General features: G+C 42.5%; 1 protein-coding gene across 2 annotated transcripts in view; it reads left to right on the forward strand.

Annotated features, from left to right (window-relative positions):
* Positions 1-15,591, forward strand: part of HEATR1 (HEAT repeat containing 1) — a 1,780,420-nt gene that overhangs the window by 73,694 nt on the left and 1,691,135 nt on the right. For both annotated transcript variants that reach the window (XM_044059100.1, XM_044059109.1), the window contains exon 2: positions 2,230-2,389. In XM_044059100.1, the coding sequence (XP_043915035.1) occupies positions 2,248-2,389 (142 nt within the window). In that variant the 5' untranslated portion in view covers positions 2,230-2,247. The remainder of the gene's footprint in view (positions 1-2,229; positions 2,390-15,591) is intronic.

A 15,591-nucleotide genomic window follows, 5' to 3' on the forward strand; every position in this document is an offset into this window, starting at 1 on the left:
GTCTTGACAAAGCATGTTAATTACCTAATATGCAGTATTTGTTGATTCTGAGGGATCTCGTATTTGTTTGAAACACGTCCCTAGGTTGTACAGCTCCTGTGTTTTGAGAAGTTACTCCCAGTACTTGAGCTCAGGATACTGGCCAGTTTAAGTTAACTGAATTATTATTTCCTCAACACTTAGCCCACTATGAAGATGATTTTCTTATAACCAGCCTACACCCCCACAACCCCTAATGCCTATTGAGCATTGTTCATAGGTAATTACTAGGCTAGCTGCTCTTTAAGGCCATTTTAAACATGGCTTATTTCCCTTTTTGTGCTCTAATTAACATATCCCATTTGGTTAGGTGTTGGCCTTTACCCTTCACATGGTTGATAAATGTTTGTATATTACCCCAATGAGAATAACTGAGATATCACAGACAATTTAAGGGACCCATGCATAGGATAAAGCATTTAAGTGCTGACCCTGTCCATTAGTAGTACAGGGGGCAGTCTTGGGGTTAATTTTCTGTTTTCTATCCATAGATCCAAGTTTCGCTTAAATATGGAGACAGATGACCTTTGTTTAATGTGGGTGGGAAGTCTGTTCCAGAGCAGTAGTATTTTGTGCGAGATATACCTGTCCCTCCTAACAGTTCTGTTGATGTTGCAGAAGGGTGTTGCAGAAGGGGTTTAGATCCCTAGACTGTGTGGTACCATTTGACTTGATGTGCAATAAATCCATCATTATTGGGTCAAAGAATGCCTTGTATGCCAGACACAGGTCACCTCTTAGCAGTCTGTAGGTTACGAAGTATTGTGACAGGGCTTTGAGTCTATCCATGTAAGACATGTAGTTTAAGCCATGTGTCCTTTTAGTGAAATATCTCTGTGTTTTGCATTTTACTATTAGTAATACGAGTGGCTGCATTTCATGTCTGTGCCCCCAGAAATACTTTATAAAGTTCTTTACTAAATTTAGTGGCAGAGAAACATTGCCTCTTCAGGCAAGCATTGTAAGCCATGCAAGGTAAATGGATCAGTGCCAGGATAACTGCCCTTCTGGTCCATTTTAAGCCTAACCAATTAGTCCCATGTGAGAATCAAACCCTGCACCTTGTGTATGTAAGGTAAATACCTCAACCATTATGCCATCCTCCCAACCATGAATGAATGAAATGAATAGTACATTCTGAGCTGGCACAGATGGTCTGTCACATCCATTCCATGCTACCCTAGCTTAACCTCCATAAAAGAAATGTGTGTGTATAATATGTAGGTAAATATGTATATGTACGTATATATGTGTGTGTTATAAAGTATGTATATGTACATGTGCGTTTGTTTATATGTGGAAGTAAGTTACACATGTATTTGCAAGCTTTTTTTCTTTTCTCACTAGGTAGATTTTTATTCATTAGTTTACATATGAATAACCCTTTAGTCTTTTTGTCTTCTTGCATAACCCAATTGGTTACAGTTTCATTCCTTGTCTGATGGCTATCATGAGAGGTTTGCTTGCTTAAAACCTTACAAGGGGGGTGGAATCAGTATCCGAATACAGATGTGGCGTATGCCTTCTTACTCTGCTACTGAGCTTTTTTGATGTTATTTTCCACTGTTTTTGTTTATTTTTTCTGCTACTCCTGTAATGTATTCCTTAAGCATTATGTGCACCCCCCATTCCCTCTCTTATATGTATAGGTTCTGGCTTTGTTCTTCAGCACTACTGTTGAGGGATAATCAGTTTTGTGGTGTGATTTAAGACTGAGGTGTAGACATCTCACGCTACTTCCTTGAATGTTTAAGTGGAGTAATAGAGTGATCACGGAGGGACCCATTTCAGCCACAGCTTAGGAATTACATTAGATGCAAAGCAAGCACTTGCAATACAGACAAAAAAAAGTGATGAGAGAGAAAATGAAGACTAACTTTCACATCTTTTAAGTACACAGCTATGTACATTTAACGTATTTATAACGTATTTACACAGATTATTGACTACCTCATGTCCCTACAGCCGCACAGGTGGACATATTTAATTAGCAAGGTTTCTGAGCTGCGGAGCCAACAGGACATGTGGCATAAGTATTGCCTTTCCAAAGTTCACTTGTTAGTTTTCAGGAACCCATCTAAAACTGATTTATATAATACATACTATCTTCGTATTATGTTCTGTTGTGTCTAAGTGTGCTGATTGCCATCTTGTTACTCTATTTTATTTCTGTTTTCTTTTTGGTTTCAGGTACAACTACTTTGAAAAATGACGTCATTAGCCCAGCAGCTGAAACGCCTTGCTCTTCCACAGAATGATCCCAGTTATTTTTCTCGACATCAGGCACCATCCTTGCTATTCAACCGTAAAGAGGCAGCTGGCATAGACAGAGAGACATTCTTTGCTATTGGTGAGGGTTGCTTTGAGGGGAATGCACCTTTTGTTTTTTATTGTTTTAAGTAGCTTGGGTTGTTTTTGCATCCCCGTCATATCTCTCAGCCAAGAAACATCAAAAATCTGGGCAAAGCCCATGAAAAATGGGTACAAATCTGTACGCTGATTAACATAAAATTTGCATACATAATTATGCAGTCCCACCCACTCTAATGGAATTGTAGGGTAACAACTTTTAAATGCAAACTGAAGAACAGACAACCAAAATATGATCGTGAAACAAAATAAGAACAATTTATATTAATATTTGAACTTGTGCAAAACTGAAAAATATTCTTTTAGAAAAATAGCACTGGGTGAGGCTGCACTTGCCTTCAGCCTTCTTTAAATAACTTGTTCTGGTTTATATTTTTTGTGATTTTATATATTATTAATTAGCACAAAACTTTGAACTTGTATAAAACTAAAATAAAGTTCTCATATAAAAAAAAATTACTGTCTTGTATTAACTAGTCTACTTACTTACTACTACACACACTTGAGGTAGTGATGTTGTAAAGTGCACCTTTTTAAAACAGCTTTGAAATTAACATGCTCATTCAAGCTTAGGCTAAGCTGTTTGGCCAGACACTAACATAACTTTTCACTAAGAGTCTCTCTCTTTGAAACAGTAAGACATTAGGTTCATAGGTAGTTACTTGGCATGCAGTTCCAGAAAATATTAAGTAGTCTAGCCCAAACTCCCAGATGCCAACTTACCACAAAGCACTGTCTGGTTAGGTGTCACGCTCAAGAATCAAGATCAAACAGCAAACAAATGAAGACTGAGATAGTCACACAGGAAACTGCTAATTAGCAGCTCATAGCCTTAATTATCTGCACAGACTGCCATCAGGCTTTGCAGTACCCATAGCTGTGAACATTAAACCGTCTGAATAGAAGGCCATTATAGTGCAACTGGTTCCTATCCTTTTGTGGGTGTTATAGTTAGACCTATATCTTGATGTTCTGCTTAAAGTTTATGCAGATTTCTGAGTATGTAGGCATTCCACAGGCACTATTTGCCTCTCCAAAGATGTACACCTTGCTCACATATCCTACAAGCTTATTGGTCAAGGCTGCTTATTTCTTTATTTACACCCCACCACTTATGCCCTAATATAAAGGTGAGCAGACAAAGCCTCGTTCTCACTCTGTGCATTGACTGCAGATGGTGGAGATGGTGGCTTTTTTCTTATTTATTTCTCTGTATAAATACTTGAGAAAGCGAACAAACCATTGATATCCATACCACCTATATAACAGCTTGTGACACAACTCCATGTTCCTGCTCAATGAGCTCAACTGACTTTGAATCTCATGCTTCAAATCTCACTGCTTTTTTCACCAAAAGTTATTGTACTTTGTATTTCAAATTATAATTCCTGTATACTGTACCTGTAAGGATATATATATAATGTACTTGTTTGGTATTAATCATGTACCCAATATATTTGGTTTTGTGGTTCTGTATTTTGTGCAGTGCACATTAGACCTGAGTCATGGCAGAAGTGGGTCAGGTGACCGTCTCATTCACCTGGTTATCAAACTACAGATAACCAAATAGATTATTTGCTATGCATATGTTAGAAGCATGTGTGTCTGTGTGGGGGGTGAAAATCAAAATCTTTGCTCTAATCAACAAACACACCACATTTTCTTATTTAAGTTTTCACGGGTAATATTTGGGAAAGAGGTTGCAGCACACAAGCACTATTATGACTCAAAAGTAAAAATAAACATTTTCTTTCTTGTCTTTTTTTTTTTTTTATTTACCTGCTGGTGCAGGAGGAGCCTTAGCCAGGGAAAAAGCAGCAGCTGCAGCAGAAGAAATAATTTTTTTCATGATGATGTGATGAAGAAAGATGATTGACGACCGACTTTCTTGGATCAGGAAGATTAATTTTTTTACACCACAGCACAGTGCCGAGTCCATTAGACTTGTGCTGTTGTTGGCCAGTGCCTTCACTTTATGCAGGGCAAGCAAGCAGTGACTGCCAAGTTTGCCAACTAACTTCCCCAAGTCAACCAAGTAGCAAGTGCCACTGCCAAGTATGGTGCAACTGCAAACAACAAATGAACAAAAATAAATAAATAAATAAAATACTTTTTTCAAAAAAATCAGCTGTGCCGCGCGCCTACTTCAAATCTTCAGTTAATTCTGTCAGCCTCTCAGGCTTCTCTTCTGTTAACTTAGTTCTTCTGTCTCGTCTGTCCCGGGCCAACCCGCCCCTCTCTTTTTATTCTCTACAGCAGCAGGTTGCAGCGTGTGAAACGTGTGATGAGTAACGAATCTGACAAGTTCAGCATGTGCACTGCTGCTACTACTAAAATGTAAACATGGTTAAGTAAATTAATGTACCACTGATGGTTTTCCCCTCCTATCCTTGGTAAGGGTCAGTGGTTAGAATTAGAAATACTGCCAAGCTGTAATGTACCATGATGATAAAAAGTGTGCCTGATTGTCACTGAATCACAGAAAGTGTTTTGCCTTATAAAATGTGTAATATTCTACTTTTTGCAGTGTGTAGGAAGGAAATTGATTAAATGTGAGATTATCATGGGGGTAACAGTAAGCCAGTCCCTACAAATTAGAAATGCAGTAATGTCATTGAGTCATAGGAAACAGTGATTTATGGTTTATCTTATGAAGTAGGTCATGCTCAACTTTATGGAAGTACTAATGACAAATTGACTTAACTAGAAAGCTCCACTGCTGACATCACACTGGGATATCAAAATAATACTAAAACAGATATTAGGCAAATAGTAACACAAAACCTTGTGCATACACAGTAAGAGAAAAACTGAAACTTTAACATCTACAGAAAACCGTTAATAGTGAAGAGCAACAGAGAAAAATAGTAGACACAACTGCCAGCATCGTTCATCATCTGACTGAGTCTGGATGTAATAATGTGAGAAAAATACAGTTTCATGTTTTATAATAGTGTACAAGTGTAGTGACAGAGGAAAGCATATTAGCAAATACAGAAACAGAATTAAACTAGTGAGTGATGGAGTTTCACTGTCAAACAAACAACCCTGACCAAACTCCCTAGAGCAGCCCTGCCCCCCTCAGCCAAAATCCGACAGGCTGGCAGACTGCTCACGAAGCTGACATCACTGTGAACCCTCTGTGTGATGACAGCAGTCTAAAACATAGAAAAAACTTTAAAAAAAAGGCCGGGAAATCGGAAATTAGGGGGTGCCACTCGGGAATTGTGGCACCTCATTGTTTAGACTTCAAAACCCAGAAATAACTGAGTGATTCGGTATCGGTTGAGCGGTATGATCTCCGTATTGACAAGTGAAGTTTTTTGATGGCTATCAGAAGTTTGCTGCTTTTGGTGGGGAACCTAGATTTGAATGTTTGCTGTGCTGTGATCCCTTCTTCAGCAGTGTATGCCATTTCCTAAGAAAATCCATTAACATTAACGAGAATGGCAATGACTCAGCGATGCATTCTTTTTGAAGACCGATTAGCCATATGCTTTGTCTATGACCTTTTAACTTTAAGGCTGGTACCTTCATGTAGCCCCTTTTCCTTCAGTGATGTTAGTGATTTTTTTCATAGCTTTTACTTGGGCATGTCTAAGCTGTCTACTAGTTTTGCTTATCTAGAATATTAATTTATGCATTCTCCCACCCTAGATGTGGGTTTTTGATATAAAACCTCCATTTTAGCTACCCTTTTTTAGGCTGCTGCTTAAATGTTTTGATCCTGTGGAGTTGAAATCTCCAAAACTGTGTATATGTTCTCCACCATTTGTCCACATAAAATTATCGATCTGATGTTGTAAATCTTTATTCATTCCTTAATGTTAGGACTTCGGGTTTTGTCCTCAGAACTGACACTGCCGTTACCAAGCTTGCGCCAGCCAAAAACTCTCAGCTAAGACCTACCCACAGTGCCCCTCTCATAGTGTCTCGGGATCTCGTTTGCCACGTTCCTCGTCAGACATGCCAAGCCTTCTCTCAACTAAGTGTTAGCTTTTGTGGTTTTCTTGACTCTGTAGTGTGTTGTAATTTTTTTTTTGTCTAAAGTTATTTCTTATCTCTACTTTGTTTTTTCCTGACTAAGCACTACCCATTATCGTGGTAGTTCTTTTGAATCATCGTTGGTACTACTCCCTCTCTCCCTCCATTAGTAGGCTCTTCTCTTACCTTTTGGTATTTCTTAGTACCATTGTTGCTACTCTTTCCTGTTATCTGCACACAAAAAAAAAGTGCTTTCTTTCACATCTCGTTGTTAGTTGTATAGTTTGTTGTGTGGTTATACTGTGTATTATGGCGGATAAGGCCAAGCTTGATTTCAAACAATGTGGTAAGTGTGGGCGTAAGTTACCCAATTCTGATGGTCACGCCCGGTGTGTTTACTGTTTGGGCGTTGACCACCTTAATGTTTCCTGTGACATTTGTTCTAGCTTCAGCAACCGTACGTTGGCCAAACGCAGAAACAAACTTATCCTTAAGGGTATGCTAAAATCACCTTTTGTGAAGTCTCTTTCTGGGATGGAGGTCTCACCACCTCCTAAGCATAAAGACGTTAAAAGACACAAGGAGAAACGGAGTCTTTCGGTTCCGACATACTTGCCCTCCTCAGAATCGAGTTGACACCGGGCTTCTCCTGCGCCGTCAGCACAGACAACTTCAGCGCCAGAGTCTCTGACTTCTCCCTCGGTGCCGCCTTTGATTTTGACTCTGACTCCTTCCACTATACTGACCTTGGCACCATCTCCCACGGTGCCGACTTTGTTTGTGACACAGGCCCCGACTACTGTACTGCATCGGCATCTTCCCCGGCCACGGTACCGATGTCTTATACTGCTCCTCTGGTAAGGACTCCTTCAGTTCTGAAGATCGAGCACCTTCCAAGAACTAGGTATTCTCCTTCTTATGACCCTTTTTTGGGACAGAAATTTAGTACCATTCTTGAGAGACTAGACTCCCCATCAGCAGTGTCCTTCAGATCCACCAGGAGTCTTTTGGAACAGGATGTAGTGAGGGTTGTAGACCAGCTTCTGGCAGCTAGAGGATTAACCACCCAGACCAGGTCTTCCCTCCTCCCTTTGAGCGGAAGCTTTCACAGCAAATTCTCCTGTCTATCCTCCTGTGACCTCCACCTGGGTTTCGGAGACTTCGGTACTGATGGCCATCCCGGTACATACTGTCTCGGCGCCAACGGCAGAGGCTTCCCTGTCGGCACCGATTACTCTTAGCGCCATGGCTCCTTTGGAACTGGGGCACTGTTCGGAGAAGTGATTGGGCTATTGGCACCATGGCACCTAGTTCGGCCCCGATTTTTGTTTCTGTGGCGCCGTATACAGCCACGGCTCTCATGGCAGCTGCCAGTCCTCTTGGAGCTCTTCACCCAGAGGTGGGCTCCTTAGGGCAGGGTGTGACCCCGGTTCCAAGGTCCTCCTTCTCGGTTCCGGGCTCCCATCCCTCCTCGGGTGGGCCTGCTTTCCAGGTGATGGAAAGGATCCTTGCTTCAACAGGCTCCCAGTTGACACCATTAGTGTTTGGAACCAGAACTCCCCTCTTGCTTGCAGCTGTCTCACCCTCCTACTCTGGAACCTTGAGCATGGGAGCCGCAAGACCTCCCCTTCAAGGGAACCCATTCTCCAGAGTCCTCGGAAGATCCCACTGGGAAGCCACCCCAGAAGAAACTGCAAGAGGAAGCATCTTGATTCCTCTGAGGAATCCATCACTGAAGACACCGATTGCGATGAGGGAGAAGGGTCCCCACAGTTTCCTCCGGAAGACATTTCATTTGGAGACCACCTCGAGATCTTCAAGCAGAGAGGAGACTGTGGAAGCCCTACAACCCTTCAGACGAATCTGTGTTCTTACAGGCTTTCCGTGCTTGGCCATCTACATCCTGAGTGACCTCACCTGCAGATGAGCTCATTCGACTTATTGTGCAGTGTGCCTGGAAGGCCCCGGACAACATAGAACCTGTCCCCCAGAGGCCAGATAAAGTCTTGACCACCCCGGAAGACCAGCCCAATTGGTCCAAACAACTGGTAGTTGATTCCATGGTCGTGGCGGCAGCCACCAAGAGGGAACTGGCGGAAGATAGTTCACTGTTCATCCCCCGAACAGGGAGTCTCTGACTATGGACAGACTGGGGAAGCAGACCTTTGCCATCCGGCCGCTGAATTACCTGGCACACATTACTCACTTCCAGAGAGACCTAATTTCAGAAATGTCTGCCTCTTTGGCGAAGGTACTGCCTAAGGAGGTGCGTGATACTGTTGCCGCCCAGCTAGCTACCTTGGAATCAGTCTTGAATTCCTCGGTGTGCTTGATTTCTCACACTACCGAGGGGGCAGATCGAGCAGCCGTATCGGGCATTGTTGTGAGATGGCATGCTTGGATGCGTTTGTGTGACTACTTCGCGGACCCCTTTAAATCTTCCATTGTCAATGCTCCTGTTGACGAATCTTACCTTTTTGGTCCCAAAGTAAGACACACACTTTTTCATGTAGTGAGAAGGACGGAATGACCTTGTCTGCTGTGGGCATATATCCCCCCCCCCCAAGAGGTCCTACTCCAGGAATCAGAGGGGAGGAAAATTGTGGTTCAAGAAGTCCCAAGGATTTTTTAGTGACACTTGTGATGAGCAATTCCCCCGGAGCAGAGGGGGCAACTCATTTGGAAGACACCCCTTTCGGGGCAGAGGGGGTCCGCTTAACCTGGGCGCTAGAAATTCCTTCTCTGGCAGACGCTTCCAGCGCTCCTGAACAGCGGACGATTGCTTTCCTCTGGAAGTAGTCAGGGATCGATTTTCCCTGCACCTACAGGCCTGGCAACTCATAACAGATGTGTGGGTGTAGAGGATAATAGCCAGAGGTTATCATATCCCTTTCGCCCTCCCTTCCAGACCTGTAAAACGATTCCCCGATGTCCCACCCAGTCAGAGGGAGGTTGCAGCCTTAGAAATCGAAAAGCTGCTAAGAAAGAGTCATCCAACCAGTCTCACCAGACCAAAGAGGATCTGGCTTTTACTCAAGGTTCTTTTCAGTGCCAAAAAAGACAGGGGACTGGAGACCGATAAATTCATCAAACCACAAAAATTCCGGATGGTCACGGTATAGTCCATTCTCCCTTTTCTGGGGAAGGACAACTGGATGTGCTCTATAGACCTCCAGGACTGCTATTGCCACATAAAGATGGACGAACGCTCCCGGAGATTTCGCCGCTTCTGGCTGGGAGCCAATCATTATCAGTTCAGGGTACTGCCCTTTGGTCTCTCGACAGCCCCCAGAGTGTTCACCAAATACATGGCAGTTGTAGTAGCTCATCTCCGACTACAAGGATTCCAGGTGTTTCCATATCTAGACGATTGGCTCCTTACCACCATTACCAGGAATCTTCTCATTCTCAGTCTTTTTTTTACACTAAAGGCCTTGCTTTTCGCCTAGGTATCACGATCAACATGAACAAATCACACGTCTCCAACAAGAGCACTGGAATTCATTGTTCAACACAACATGATGTCAAGCTTCCCTCCATCCTCACAGGCTTTCAAAAATAAGAAACCAGGTTCAAGTCCTCTTCCCGCAGACATTTGTACCAGCACATTTTGTACTACAACTATTGGGCTGTATGGCAGCAACCATTACCTTGGTACCACTAGCGAGGTTGCACATGAGACTATTGCAGTGGCTCTTTTCATCACAATGGTTGATTTTAACTCACCCACTTGACCACATGATACACCTTAGACCTATGATTGAGTACAATGCCCCGTTCGGAATGTATCTGACCAGACACCTGCTGCAGCTTGAAAGGCCCCAAAAGTTCCTCACCAAAAGGATAAAGGGTCTCAAAAATATGTCTTATGCTGCCCGACTGAAAGAACTCCAGCTCTATTCAGTCTCATACCGCTTGCTCAGAGGTGACCTGTGCCTGACATATAAGGCCATGTCAAACCCAGATTTGATGAATATGCTTCACCTCAAAAAATCTAGATCCCTCAGAACCACAAGGGCGGGAGACTTAAACCTTGACACGGTTATAAATAGAACGTGCTGGAGGGACAGATTCATCACCCAGAGACTCCCTATGCTGTGGAACAAAATCCCGGTACATGTGAGGCAGAGCACCTCTCTGGTCTTGTTCAAGAGGAATCTTGACCAATGGATGGGAGATTGCAGATATACCCCAGGGATTACTTCAGCGTCACTGCTTGACAGAGGCACAGCAAAATGATAGGCATAGTTTTTATTCAAACTAAAGGGGTGGCGAAAGCCACATAACTATGGGCTAGGCTTATAAATGCCCTTGGGCAGATAGCCTAGTATGAACCTATGAACCTATGAACCTATGAACCTTACAAATCTTTGCAAAAACAAATGCTTTGGTGGATGAAGCCAGAATCTAATCTTTGGTGTCGACCATTCTGTCTTCCCCAGCCCAGGGCCACTGTAACCACAGACACTTCCCTGTTAGGGTGTGTGTGGGGGGCATTTCCAGGAAAAGACAGTCCAAGGCTCCTGGTCCCCCATGGAGGCCAATTTGCACATAAATGTTTTGGAATTGAGGGCAGTTCTCTTAGTCTTGCAAACGTTCCACACATCCCTTCCTTACGGGGTCATTGCAGTTCAGTCAGACAAAATGTCAATCGTCTGGTACATCAACAAACAAGGCAGAACCAGGTCTTACCCCCTGTGTCGGGAAGCCATGAGAATTTGGCTCTAGGCGATTGCTTCCAACCGCTTTCTCATAGCAAAGCACATTCCCAGGAGTTCCAGTCTTATCGTGGACAATCTAAGCAGGAACATTTTGATGCCTCACGAGTGGTCCCTCAATCCTATAATAGCAGATCAGGTATTCCGCCTTTGGGGCAGGCCTTGCTGTGGCCTGTTTGCTTCTCCCCTAAACTACAAATGCAGAAGCTATTTTGCACTGATCTCCCCTCAGGGGGAGTCACCGAGGGATGCTCTGACACACAATTGGTCCCCGGCCCTACTTTATGCCTTTCCCCCGTTTCCCCTCATCCTGAAATTCCTTCAGAAAGCTCAAAGGTTGAGAAGCAGAGTGATCCTCACTGCCCCCGTCAAGTCTGGTTCCCTTTCCTATGGCCTCACCCGATTCACAGCCCGTGGATCCTGGATCAGTTCCAAGGTCTGCTTGTCTCATCCTCTGGGACTGATTCACCCCAATCTCCACGATGATTGCCAGGCTACCTGATATTTCATCCCCTGTTCGCGAGATCCTTCTGGCTTCGCACAAACCTTCCACCAGAAAAATTTATTCCAGTAAGTGGACTAGGTTCTCTAGATGGGCCAAAGAACATAACTTAGACCCCTTTTCCATGCCTATTCAGAAGATCCTACAATACCTCACTACCCTAGTTAGTGCATTTAGCAGGTATTGCAAACTTTCACCATGGAATTGAGAATTCATCTGTTATGCACATCCGACTGTGCAAAACCTTCATGAAAGGAGTATTGTATATTAAACCTCCTGTCAAGCCTCCAATAGGGCCATGGGACTTGACTTTGGTGCTTCAGTCGTTAAGCAGTCCTCCCTTCGAGCCTTGTAATTCCTGTGATATAAAATTTTTGTCTTGGAAAACTCTACTTCTTGTAGCTCATACCTCAGCGAGAAGAGTATCTGAGTTGCAGACCTTGAGTGTCAAGAGACCTTGCTTGATTTTTCATAGGGAAAGAGTTTCCCTACGTACTGACCCCTCCTTTTTGCCAGAAGTCATTTCTGTTTTTTCTATTAATCAATCTGTTGACCTACTGGTTTTCTTTCCTCACCATTCAAATAGAGGGGAATACCTCCTGCATATCCTTTATGTTCATAGGCAGCTTTGTTTCTATTTGGACAAAACTAAGTCTTTCAGGAAAAACGGATCTGTTGTGTGTGGCCTTTGCAGGACCCAGAATGGGTAAGCCTGTTTCCAAAATGACTATCTTCTTGGCTCAGAAATGCCATTACTTTCATCCACCATCAGAGCAAAGTGTCCTTACCTTCCAATATAAAGGCTCACTGTACTAGATCGATGGCTACTTCAGTGGCTTTTCATTCCAGAGCCTCTATGGATGATATCTGCGCAGCAACCACTTTGGCAAGACCTCATACCTTTATCACTCATTACAAATTGGATTTGGCCTCCAGGGGATGAGCATCTTCTGGTTCTGTGGTGCTCAGGAATGTCCTTCCTTAGGGCCACCCAAGACTCCAGTAGCTGGGGACTCAGTCCTAATAGTAAGGTATGAATAAAGATTTACAACATCAGATAAAGAAGTTATGTCTTATCATAACGTTCCATCTTCCCGCCCTCCTTCCCCCTACCTGGACTCCTGGTGGACTTTAGGATTTCCTTATTAGTTAAAGTATCTGCTCAGACAGAGCCTCCCACTACCACTATTATTACTTCTATACTATAGTGACGGGCAAACTCGATCTGAAGAGACTGAGAGGGGCATAGTTGGTAGGTCTTAGCTGAGGGTTTTTGGCTGGCGCGAGCTTGGTAACTGCCATTTCAGTTCCGAGTACGGAACCAAAGTCCTAACAGTAATGAATGAAGAAAGATTTACAACACAGATGGAATGTTATGGTAAGACATAACTTCTTTTTTACTGTTCCTCTGTGTAGATTATTTCCATTTTGGGAAATGGGACATGTGGGGCAGTTTTTATGAGATGATTGTAACATTCAGAAATATATGAGCCAAGAGCTTAAGCAGTTCTACATAATTGTAAATATGAGCGTATTATTGGTTGCTTCAGATCTACAGTTGGAGGTGAGAAACCAGCCAGACTTGGTGGACGAAGTAGTCCTTATGTGCATCATTTTATTTTATTTTTATTAAGTCACTTTTTGCTTCTCTGCATTTGCCAGCTAGCAGTTCATTGCCAAAGGTCCTTTGCTGTGAGATCATCCTCTAGGTAGCCATCAAAAGGTTATCTATTTGAGCCCTAGCTATTTCTCCTTTGCGCACATCTTGTATCACTTAGGTGGGGGGGGGGTGCGATGAGTACTGTCAGGGATGTCACTTCTGTAGGTGATATAGCCCTAGATACACCTACCATCCCTTTGCATAGCAGATGCCACCATCTGGGATTTGTAATGAAAAATATTACTTGAGACACACTCACCCCCACCCCACCTTGTCAGGCTACTCCAGTACAAGGCCACTGATTTGAATGGGGTCAGCTTTGTATGGTTTAGAGTTAGTTCCTTCAATTTTTTGTGCATTGAAAGAAAGTAGTTTATCATCTGACTTTTCAATCCTGAGGAAGTGTTTTCCTAATTTCTTCACCTATTATGTGTAACCTGCTGATTTTTCAAGGTGTATGGCAACTGCCTTATTTTGAGTATAAGGGTAGATATAGGCATATTTCTTGTAGATATTTTTTTTAAATGCTGAATTGGAAAACAAGTGCATGTGCACCCACACTGCATCTCTCCCTCTTGTTTTCTAAACGGCTTAATGGACAAAATAACTCTCTTTAAGCATTACAGAAATGGTGATGCTTCTGTGCTTCCTGCTTGCTTTTTCCTAGTACTAGCACCTAGTGATATTTAAACCATGAACTTAACTGAAAAATCTATAGTAATTGCTAACTTTAAAAAAAAAAAAAAAAAACTTAAAGCCACTGTGTTGACTCTGTACATGGCACATGAAGTGACACCATAGCTTGGTACGGCAGTTTAAACCGTGAAGTCACCTCCGTGACAAAGTGCCACCCATTCACTGGGTTACAGGAGGAGGTTCAGCTTCAGCATCTTCTGAAGAACAACTGTGTTGTTGCATGATGACTCTGCCATTGCCAAAGACATCACACATTTGGCCACAAAGTAAATGGGGGGGGGGGGGCACATTGTGTGTGAGAGGAGGATCCCCAGTGGGTGAATTCTTGGATTCTAGTGTCCATTGACACAAAATTTTGGGTTATTCAATATATTAAATTATTGCATTACTCTCTCCTACCTTTTTTGACAAAGCAATAAATCAAAGACAATATTCTACTTTAATTCTTTTGAGTATAGAGGTTACTATCTCTGAAAAATGTTAAAAACCACTGTTGTTCCTATGTAACCTTTTACTTTGTTGGGGCGAAAGCAGGCTGTATATTGAGAAGGATATTTTTTGTCTGTTGATATAGTTCGTGTAGTACAGACAGGGAATGCTGCTGAAATATCCACCTTTTCAGACCAGAATGACTGAATGTTCGGTGATCTTATTAATGCAGAAAGTAATTTTATTGTAAGCACAGTGATTTATTTAAATATCTTTGTGAGATAAGATATACTAGTCAGAAGAGGTGGGATATTGTTGGGGGGGGGTGTTTTGCTGGTTGGTTATGCTCCAGGGGGTATCGTGACTTTTTTACATAAACAATAGTATTAGAATTTGATTTGTGGTACTGGTAGTACTCAAGTAGTGCTGTAAGCATTGAAAAAATCATATTGAAAAGGATGTGCAGAAAATCTAGACCACAGGAAGAGAGGACCAGTAAGGCATTATGGATAATGTATGGATCTGTAGTGTAGCTATTTAAGCTAGTTCATTATAATCTTTCTTGACTGACTACATTTCATTGCCTGCTTCAGCTATCAAAATGTTGTGTGTTATGTTTATGTAAATACTTGGAATAATGTTAGATGCACCCTGTTGACCTAGCAAGTGAAGAATCCTGTGTACTTGCACTGTAGGAATGGAAACCCTTGCAACACACTCATTTTCCTGTCCTGTTTAATTTTTGTCCTCTTCCCATCTTTTACACTCAGCTTTGTCCTGCACACTAGTAGGTGATAGATGTTCTGTGTATGTTGCTAATTGATCTTTGATCTAAATGTGGTTTGTGTGCTGCAAATTTCAGTTTGCTGTGAAGGTATTAAGAACACATTTGACAGCATGCTGTCTCTTGTGTTTACCAAGTGTAGTCCCAGACAGCAGTAAAAACAAGAAACTTGTTGAGTAAGGGTTAAATAACTTTCCATGCATTTTCATTCTCTTCATCTGCAGTCATTTCTATTAATTAGGAATGAAAAATGTGCTGATCAGATGAAGGAATAAGCAGGTCTGAATCTTGGGGTGACTGCTTTTTTGCTTGTACACGTGTATAGGGGGAGGGATCCTTTACATGTAGTGGACTGTTACCATTTTTTATTAACTAAAACACAGGCTGAGGAGGGCAGATTTTTGAGTGA

This window comes from Protopterus annectens, chromosome 1.part2, assembly GCF_019279795.1.
Source record: "Protopterus annectens isolate FY-2018-M chromosome 1.part2, PAN1.0, whole genome shotgun sequence".
In the NCBI taxonomy this organism is placed as follows: Eukaryota; Metazoa; Chordata; order Ceratodontiformes; family Protopteridae; genus Protopterus; species Protopterus annectens.